Source organism: Papio anubis, chromosome 17 (assembly GCF_008728515.1).
Source record: "Papio anubis isolate 15944 chromosome 17, Panubis1.0, whole genome shotgun sequence".
Taxonomy (NCBI): Eukaryota; Metazoa; Chordata; class Mammalia; order Primates; family Cercopithecidae; genus Papio; species Papio anubis.
Genome location: NC_044992.1, coordinates 20563186 through 20573179, shown reverse-complemented (window position 1 = coordinate 20573179; position 9994 = coordinate 20563186). Strand labels below are relative to the sequence as shown.

General features: G+C 50.3%; 1 protein-coding gene across 1 annotated transcript in view; it reads right to left on the bottom strand.

The window, feature by feature from the left end:
* Positions 1–4912: 4912 nt before the first annotated feature.
* KSR1 (kinase suppressor of ras 1) overlaps positions 4913–9994 on the bottom strand; it is a 170703-nt gene continuing 165621 nt past the window's right edge. The window contains 1 exon segment of the mRNA XM_003912478.4: positions 4913–5290. Coding sequence (XP_003912527.1) covers positions 5212–5290 — 79 coding nt within the window. The 3' untranslated portion in view covers positions 4913–5211.

The following is a 9994-nucleotide window of genomic DNA, read 5'->3' as shown; positions in this document are numbered from 1 at the left end:
TTTTTAGACTAATCGACAAAGTAGGGAGGCACTTCGAGGCACAGTGCCGGCACCGTTCACTCACCACAGTCCATTCCCAGTGGTTAGCTCTGGTCTTCAGGAGACCAGAAGCAGCCCTTGGGAATGTTCCTGCTCAGAGCTCTAGTATTCAAAGTTGCAGATCCTTCTCAGAGGCTCTCTGTTCTCTGCCCTGTAGACTGAGGGATCTCTTCAAAATGTGAGTCTGCCACCTCACACTCATTAGGATGGCTATGATTAAAAAAAAAAAAAAAAAAAAAAAATCCGAAAAATAACTGTTGGCTAGATTGTGGGTAAACTGGAACTCTGTGAAAACAGCGTGGCTGTTCCTCAAAAACCTCAACATAGAATTACTATATGATCCAGCAATTCCACTTCTGGGTATATCCCCCAAATAACCAAAAGCAGGAACTCAAAAGAGACATGTGAACACCCATGTTTGTAACCGCATCATTCACAAAAGCCAAGAGGTGAAGGCAACGTGTGTCCATCAACGGATGACTGGTCAACAAAATTGGGCTAGACATACAATTCTATACATAGTATGAATAGCCCACGTTTGAATCTTGGCCCTGTCATTTAATTCTTGTGTGATCTTCGTTAAGTTCCTGAATTTCTCCAGGCTTCCTTTCCTCGCCCATAAAATGAAGCAAGTGAATGTGAACCTTAGAAAGATGCTGTGGGGATTAAATGGGCTAATGCATGAAGAGGACTTGGGGCTGAGCTCCGCACGTAGTGCCCACACACCAGCACCTTTAGAGTCACTCCTGGACTGCACTGATCCCGTGCCCAGACCCGTTCACCTTTGCCAGTAGTAGAGTTCCTCAAGGAATCCTTCCATCTGCAGTAACGCCTTCAGCACAGAGGGCCTCGGCAGGGCAGTCAGTGATGCCCGTAGACACCTGAGTCCTGTTGTACAATGCAGGAGACCCTGGGTCCTCTCGTCCAGTTCCCTTTGGGAACCGTATTATATTGGGACAGCCGTATTGAACCACATTAATCACTGAAACATGCGTGAACACCCCCCACCCCCCGCGCTGAGAACATTCTCATTGAGCATATTCTACATCCATAAAGTCGGATATATGGTTCTAACTGCTTCCTAATGGGCTACTTAACAGTGCACCTCTCTCCCGCAAACAGGTTATGCCAAAACAGTACTTTGTTTGCCTCACTCAGGAAATCCAGTAGTAGTTTAAGGCAGCAGTCACCAACCTTTTTGACACCAGGGACCAGTTTCATGGAGGGCAATTTTTCACAGATGGACAGGGATATATGATGGTTTCAAGATGAAACTGTTCCACCTCAGATCATCATGCATTAGACTCAGATTCTCATGAGAAGCACACAACCTAGATTCTTCACATGCGTAGTTCACAATAGGGTTTGTGCCCCTGTGAGAATCTAGTGCTGCTGCCTAACTTCATCCTATTGTGGTTGGAGAAGATGCTTTGTTATCTGTTTAAATCTATTGAGACTTAATATGTGGCCTACCACGTGGTCTATCCTGGAAAACGTTCCACAACTTAGCACTATCTTTTGAATACAGTAGGTGCTCAGTAAATGTCTGACCAGTAAGTTCCTAGACTTCCGAAGAGAGGTTCTGGAGCGAAAGCTGTGGCCCGAGTCCCGGATTAGCCGCCCTGCAGCTGTGTGATCTTGGGTGAATACCTTAACCTCTCCGCTTCTCATTTTCCTCAGCTGAAACATCACAATTCTTACCTCATGGCCTTATGAGAATTAAAGTGAGATGGTGTTTAGAAAGTACCTCTTCTCCACCTATCTGTATATATAACTGGCAATGAGGGGCTCCTAGAAATTGGATTCAGATGAACACCACCTCATCCCTCCAAGGCTTCCATAAGGCTAAGGTACCTCCAACTCAGGAGATGCTGGGCCTACTCATGGCTTTGTTGCTGCTGGGGCCTGGATGATCTTCCTCTGCACATTGTGGGCTTTTGACATGTGACTTCTCCATTCCTCCATCTGTTTAGAAACACCTGCTGCTGAGGTCCTGGCATAACTTCTTCCTTTGGAAGGAGCTCCTTAATCTATAGACCAGGGGTTCAGTCACCCCAGACCTATCTATTCCCATGCCACCCATCCAAATGGTCCCCAGGACTCACCTGGAACTGACCAAAGCAAACACAAGCCCCAGTACACCTTGGTATAACTTTATTCACAAACTCCAGACATCCAGGCCTGGCTTACCACAGAGGGCATGTTCTTGCCAGTGGCAAAAAAACCCGATACAGCACGTTTGTTAATACTAACCATTTTAATTTAAATTAATAGCATGTCTGGAAGACAAATGCAGTTGATAGAAAATATAAAAACTTTACTGTACAAATTTTACATCACATTCAAAAAAAGCAAGTGTGTGGCTTGTGGCCACAGAAGATGCTAGGTTTGCACACTGATGAGATCCTGGCTAACACTGCTGCATAGCACAAACTCCAACTGGCTTCACATTTATGTCTCCACCCCCACCCCCACACCAAATCAACACAGAATAACACAGGTTTCCAGGGCTTGCCATTCCTCTCTGTGACCTCAAGAGGAAATGCCATAAGATGACAGAGGGTGTTTTGATTTGGTAACATGGAGAGATCAACTTTGCTACACACTGCTTACAACCCCAAACTAGCTAGGATGCAAGACTTCGAGTTAGACAGAAACCCAGGGGGCTGCGGCTCTGGTGGTTAAAGGCAGCAGGGCTTCAGAGGTGAGGCTGGAAACTGGGGATGCCTTGGTGGACCAAAGCTTGGGCTCCACTCTCAGACCCCAGAGGGGACTTCCGCAGCCCTCAAGAGCTCTCCCTGAGCTCTCCCAGCCTTCTCCATCCCCTTCACAGTTGGCCGTGAGGGCTGAATTCACAGTATCTGTCATCCTTCGTGTGTTTCCAAGGCAGATGGAGAGAGCACACAGAAGGGCAGGTGTGCCTTCCTAACCTCAATTCACAGTCACTGAAATACAAGGGGAACAGGGGGGACCATCATGGGGTGAGGTGGGGTTCTTTAAAGACTGGCAGTGCAGAGGTGGCAAGCTGAGAGCCAGCTGCCCCCAGTCCTTCAGTTCCACCTTTGGGGCCCAGTGGCTTCTGGGTTCCTCGAAGGTAACAGGGCCCCACCAGGTCATCAGTTCCTTAAGAGCAGCGACCATGACTGCTCCTATCTCTAGGTGCCCAGCACTTGCAGAAGACCAAGTGCACTGTAGTTGCTCAATGAGCACTTCTTTAACTGTGAGGCTCATGAGAAAAAGCAAAACCCAGACTGACTTTCCGTGGGCCTGCGCATGCCCACTGCGGCCTGGTGTCAGGGGTTGGGGAGGAACTGAGCCTACTGGCTGAGCTGACGTCCAACCGTGGGGCTCACCAGTACATCCATCGGGCTTCCTGTCGCCTGGACAAAGGCCACCATTGCAATAGAAAGGTGAAAGGCTGGAGACACACGTGATCCTTGGGAAAGGGCAGGTGTGTGGGAGGCCAAAGGGATGATGGGGCAAAATGAGCAGTCCCATTATAGCACAGAAACTCCACAAGGAGCTGAATCTACGTGGTTTACAGCCTCCCCACATGGACTGGGAAGGGTGAAGATGCTGATGGCCAGGCACGTTGGCACTGTAATATGGCTGTGCCCTCCAAGGAGGGGCTGACCAAGGGATGCCAGGCCTGGCGAGGAGGCAACTCCACAGCTTGCTGGTAGAGCAGCTCATTTTCTGTGGCATTTTGACCAGACTCTGGAGACTGGGGCTCAGCTAGACGGGGCTTAACTGGAAGGGGTGGGAGCCACCTCCCTCCCTTCCCAAGTCTGAGCTCAGAGCATGGTCACAGAATCCAATCACGTCTCCACTCCCATCACCCTTTTTCCTTTCTGGTTTTGGAGGCTAATGCAACCTAACCTCCACTTAAGGGCTCCCTTTTGCCATCTGGAACTTTTCTCTGCAGGTGAGAGTTCCTAATGAAGACAAGTGTGGTGCTCTCACCTCAAAGACTTTTCTAAATCCAGCCCCTCCTGCTTCAGATGGACACAAGTAGATGGCCTAATGGTGCTAGGGAAGGCTCTGCAGACGGCGGCCAGCTAGGTGGGTCTAAGTGAAAGGGGTGATGGGCCACACGCCACCCAGTTGAGCTCAGAGCATGGATAGAGGAGTTGGAAATGGGCTAAGGGGTTTCAGCAGGACGGAAATGGAAGAAGTGGGCAGTTCTAGAACCTTCTGGCATGACAAAGGGTTTTTACAGTGCCAGGGTCACCATGTGGCTGGGAAGGGGGCTCCGGTACCTTTGCCATCTACTCCTCCTCCTCCCTCCATCCTCCTTGTTCCCACCCATCCAGCTCTCACGGCCAGATGTCAGTCAGGGACTGGAATGTAGCTAAAAGCCAAGGCCCTGAGTCCCATCACCTTAGTGCCTGCCTGGGGGCTTCATCAAAGACTCACATCTGTATAAGCCATGGATGTTTCCTCACCTTGTAGCAGAAACCCTGGCTGGGAACCACCTGGTGAGTTCAGACCTTTTTTGGATTCTGTTTCTACTTTTCCAGCAGGAGCAGCCTAGATTACAGGGGTGAGAAGGTGAACCCAAACTCTCCAGGAACTCCAGACTCCTTCATCTAGCTCTGTTCCTAGCCAGGGTTTCCTCTGCAAGACGAGGAAGGGGCAGTATCCCTTTGAAAGGACAAGGAGAGAGCCCGAGAGAGAGATTCCCCTGATGGGGTCTTGAGCCAAAAAGCAGAGGCCAGGTCAGACCTTCTGGGCTCCCTGCCCTACCCCAAGAACAGCTGCAATCACCATGTCTGTCTTCCTTCTGGCCCAGCATGGGTCCCTCACCGCCTACCAGGTCCTCCAGAGGGGACGGCCATTTCCGCCACCCTGGCCATCAGTGCCAGTGCATCGATGCACGGACTGTTTTTATTATTACCTATTGTAAAACATCAGGTTCACTCAGGAGAAATATACGTGTAAACATTTGCTGTCTGTCACGACAGGTTTGGTTGTTGGTGGTGTCATTTTAAGAGACAGCAGGTGCAGCTCCATCTCCCGAGTGGGGTTTATGGCGAACAGTCTGAATCTAGGATGTGTGCTCCTGGTTTGCAGCGCTGGGCAGGCAGTGTTTTTTGTCGTGGTGGTTGTTTGGATGTTTCAGAAACACATTTTAAAAAGAAAGAGATCAGCAGCGAAAAATCACATGGCTGGCTACATCTTTGGATTACTGGACTCCAGGACGCCCAAGCCAAACCTTTCAAACCGCGGTACAACTTTGCTGCTGTTAATGCTGCAAAGAGGAACAAAAACAAGAATTATAGCCCCATTGGTCTTCATCAGAATTAGGGTAACACTAGTTAGGAAATGAGCTCAGCAGAGGACTTGGCCTCCAACAAGAAATGAAAATGATTGATTGGCCAACAGCCCTGGCAGAGCTGCCCCTGGTCATACTGAGTCCAAGGCCTCAGCTACACTCCAAGTAGTTCTGCTTGGAGCAGCAACAGTGGCTCACGCATCTCCAAGTCCCAAGCTCCCAGCATGCTCAGTACTGCTGTGGGCTCCTCGGAATTGTTTTCTCATTTGCAGCCCAGGAAAGCTCTTGCTCCAAGTAGAATTGAGAGAGAAGAGAAACATGACCCCCAGGATACCAGGAGTTACAAGGCATGCTCCTTTTAGAGATAAACCCTAATACTGGGGTGCATCAGGGCCACCTGGGAAGCAGGTTGAAATGCAGATTCCTAGAGCCCAATTCCGGAGATCTGGGTTCAGCAGGTCTGGGGAGGGAGAACAGAAACCTGCATTTAGTAAACAGTGCAGTGACCGCGGCAGGGGACCCGGCAGCCATGCTCTTGACAAATGCTGACCTGGGGTCTGGTTTATGGCACACTGGGCAGGTGCAAAGGAAGTAATTTTGCCAGGGTGGCAGGGGGGGACAGGGCAGAGACTTTGTTTTCATCAGAAAAATTGTCTGGAGCCAGGTACCTCTTTGCTTTAAGACAACTTTTCTGAGGGTGCCAGTGAAGACAACCCTTCTGAGCTGGTATCTTTCATGGCCACAGAACTTTCTGTGTCTTCTGATCTAACTCTATAGAGGAGACTGAGAGACACGAGCCCAGCAAAGGGTTCCTGTGACCAGGATGCCAGCCTCAGGGCAGCTCTGAAATCATTCCACTCCTTGTTGGACAAAATTCCCACAGGTTAAAAGCCAAGTCAATACCCTCCCAACCTCCGCCTGCCGCGCACTAGGCACACACTCAGTGGGAGGCTGGTGTACTCAGGAGGGTGGAAGGCATCTCACTAAGGTGTTAGCAGTGAGACAGAGCCACCCCAACAAAAACAAGACCAGCCCTCAGAAGAACACGGGAGCAATCAGTCACGTCCAGGAAGGTAGTTAGAAGCTGCCCAGACCGCCTTGGAGGGAGCTCAATTAGTGGGATCCTCTGAGAGCAGTTACTCGGGCATATGCAGGCAACGTGGAGAGGGCAGAGGGCCAGTTTCTAAAACAAAGCAAAAGAAGTAGCCTCGAGAGAGACGACTGGAGCAGCAGAGGTGGCATCCCCTGGGTTAGTGCCCGCATCTCATTTTGCATTTTAGCAGAAGTCACGGTGCTGAGTTGTTGATTAGGAGGAAGAAAGCCCCTGGTGCATGCAAGGCAGCCAGGCCTACAACCTACAGAGGGAAAGAGAAGAAAGCAAAGAACAGCATCAGAATCACAGCCCCATGCAGAGCCTGTCGGGAGCTAGAGGTCTGGCCAGGGCAGCTGGACAGGGGACTCCCTTTCCCTTCCAGAGAGAAAGGGTCATCCTGGACTCCATCCCCCAGGCTTGGCTGCACTGCACGCTCAGAAGGGAGCCTGAGCACAAAGAACCCTCTCTAAGCTCCCACAGGGCACAGTTGCAGCACGTTTATAAAGAGGCTGGCACATGCCCACAGCTCCTTAGCCCTTGACGAGCAAAATACTTCCAAGAGTATTTCTGCTTCACTGAATTCTCTTCCCTTGAGCTCTGGCCAGGGGGACTGGGATCCTGGCGGCTCAAATCAATGACCCAAGTTCTCTCCGACCCAGGGACAAGCCATCCATCCACTCGTGGTGTGGACAAAGGCCCCGCTACATGCTGTGGCTCTTCTCTCACCCAGCGAAAAATGCAAGCCTGTGTGACCCTTGCTGGCAGCCACTTCAGCTGCAGAAACCTCACTTTGGTTTGCGAGAATACATGACACAAAGATGGGAGAAGCTGGGAAGCAGCGACAGAAAGGAAGTGGGGTTTGCATCAGGAAAACCAGAGACAGGCAGCCAGCGAGGGAAGTAACAGGAACACACTATTCCTCCAGAACCGGACAGGAGCTCTTAAAGTCAGGGTGGCCGTAGCGTCCTTTTCCATAGTAGCGGCTCCTCCAGCGACTGGGAGTGCCCAGCAACCATTCCGCCAGGCGTGGGAAGAGCGCAGTCCGGCCCCAGCAGGTGATGAAGTCAGGCACGCGTGGACAGGTGGAGGAATCAGTTGATGGGAAAGGGGGAGATGACAGAACAGCATATCCGCCACCCCCCAAAAATAAAAAAATGACAAGATCAATGGGAAAGAAAAGAGAAAGTGAGAATTAGGGGCAAGTGTGTAGAAAGTAAACAGCTTCCTGTGAACAGGAAGCTTTGACACAGACTCATTCAGGAAAGGAAAGCCTGCAAGCTCTCCTTGAAGGGGCTGGGCAGGGAACAGCCCCATTTGTGACTCAGTTTCCTGCCTGTGAAATGAGAAGGTGGGACTACATGGTTTTTAGGGAATCTGGAATGATGTTCTGAATGCCAGTGTCCACCTAGTGGAGGCTTTTGTTTTGTCGGGGAGAAAACCAGGGCCCAGCTTGTTAAGCAAGTTGCCTGAGGTCCGATTGGAGCTTGGCCTCGCCACCTCACATCACCCTCCTTGAACGGTTAAGAGCCCCATGCTCCTGCTCTCTGCTGGGACAGTTCTGGCTCAAAACCCAGCCCTGATGACCTTCTTCCAGAGACTCTTCCTCGTGTCCCCCAGGTGGACGCAGAGGCCCCCGTCTGGGCTGTATCACAACACTTGGCATGGTATCACCCTTTGCCCGCATTCATTCATGCACATCAAATATTTAGTGACCAACTATCATGTTCCTGGGACTGTACTAGGAGCCAGGAATACAAAGGTGATAAGAGTCCTGATGTCATTACAGTGTGTCTGTTTGTCTTTATGACACTGGAACTTCCTCGCTGGTGGAACCCTGGCCTCGGCCATCTGTTTCCCCGGGCGTGCAGCAGGTGTGCAGCAATGACTGCCTAAAACGCACACCTCTATGGCTATGATCCATTACCCTACATTTGTACTGGACTCTGACCCATCCTAAGAGCAAAATACTGAACCCAGTATTGCATGAGATGTGGTATTCCCTAACCACACACTGTCATTCCTCCAGACCATCCCTCTACCTGGCCTGAATCAGCGAAGCACCAAGCATTTCTTTAGTGAATTCTGCAGGACAGAAAACTAACGCTGAGTCCTTCCTCAACTGCGGCTGGAGGCCCACTTTGGTTCTTTATCAAGACAGGGCCTGGAGGCCGGGCATGGTGGCTCATGCCTGTAATCCCAGCACTGCAGGAGGCCAAGGCAGGCAGATCATTTGAGGTCAAGAATTTGAGACCGCCCTGGCCAACATGATGAAACCCCATCTCAACTAAAAAACCCACAAAAATTAGCCAGGCATGGGGGCAGGTGCCCATAATCTCTGCAATTTGGGAGGTTGAGGCATGAGAATCGCTTGAACTTGGGAGGTGGAGGTTGCAGTGAGTCAAGATTGCATCACTGCACTCCAGCCTGGGTGACAGAGCAAGACTCTGTCTCAGAAAGAACAAAAAAATAAAAGACATGGCCTGGAGGCTGGGTGCAGTGGCTCACACCTGTAATCCCAGCACTTTGGGAGGCTGAGGTGGGTGATCACTTGAGGTCAGGAGCTTGAGACCAGCCTGGCCAATATAGTGAAACCCCATCTCTACTAAAAATACAAAAATTAGCCAGGTGTGGTAGCGTGTGCCTGTAGTCCCAGCTACTCAGGAGGCTGAGACAGGAGAATCGCTTGAACCCAGGAGGTGGAGGTTGCAGTGGGCTGAGATCGTGCCACTGTACTCCAGCCCGAGTGACAGAACAAGACTCCGCCTCAAAAAAAAAAAAAAAAAAAAAAAAAGACAAGAAAAGAAAAAGATAATGGCCTGGAAAACAATGTGCAAGCGAAATCTGGCCACACACTAAGAAAGGTTCTGACTACTTTAAAGGATTAAAAAACAGTAACAAAGAACATGTAACAGAGACTGTGTCACCTGCAAGCCCAAAGTATTGACTACCTGACCCTTCCTAGGATAAGGAATGCTGCCATCACCACACGTGGCGCCAGGTACGGGAGTTGGGGATGCAGCTTCTCCAGGCACTCAGTGACACACACACACAGGGACGGGGGCCTCAGGGGCTTTCTTGGCAGCAGGTGGCAGACAGGCTCTTCCCCTCGCTCTCATCAGGAGCAGCTCCACGTTATGGGTTTTATACAGCGGGACTCTGCAGGAGATTCCACTTTTAGAAAGTGTCCTTTTCCTTAAAGTTTATAACTGGCCGGGCGCAGTGGATCAAGCCTGTAATCCTAGCACTTTGGGAGGCCGAGGCAAGAGCATCACTTGAGCTCAGGAGTTTGAAACCAGCCTGGGCAACATAGTGAGACCTCATCTCTATGTGTACAACAATTGTTATTTGAAAAGCTTCTCAGAAAGGTAAAACTGTTCTTAGTTTACAGATTGTACAGACACAGGTGGCAGGCCATACTTGACCTACAGGCTGGACTCCTGGGTGAGATAAATCGATTCACTTTCTACATGGTTGGGGGCAAAAATACCAAAAGAAGACTATTTCATGACATGTGAAATCCCAATTTCCAGCATTAAGTCTTACTGGCACACAGCCAGCTCCCTGATTTACGCCGTCCGTGGCTGCTC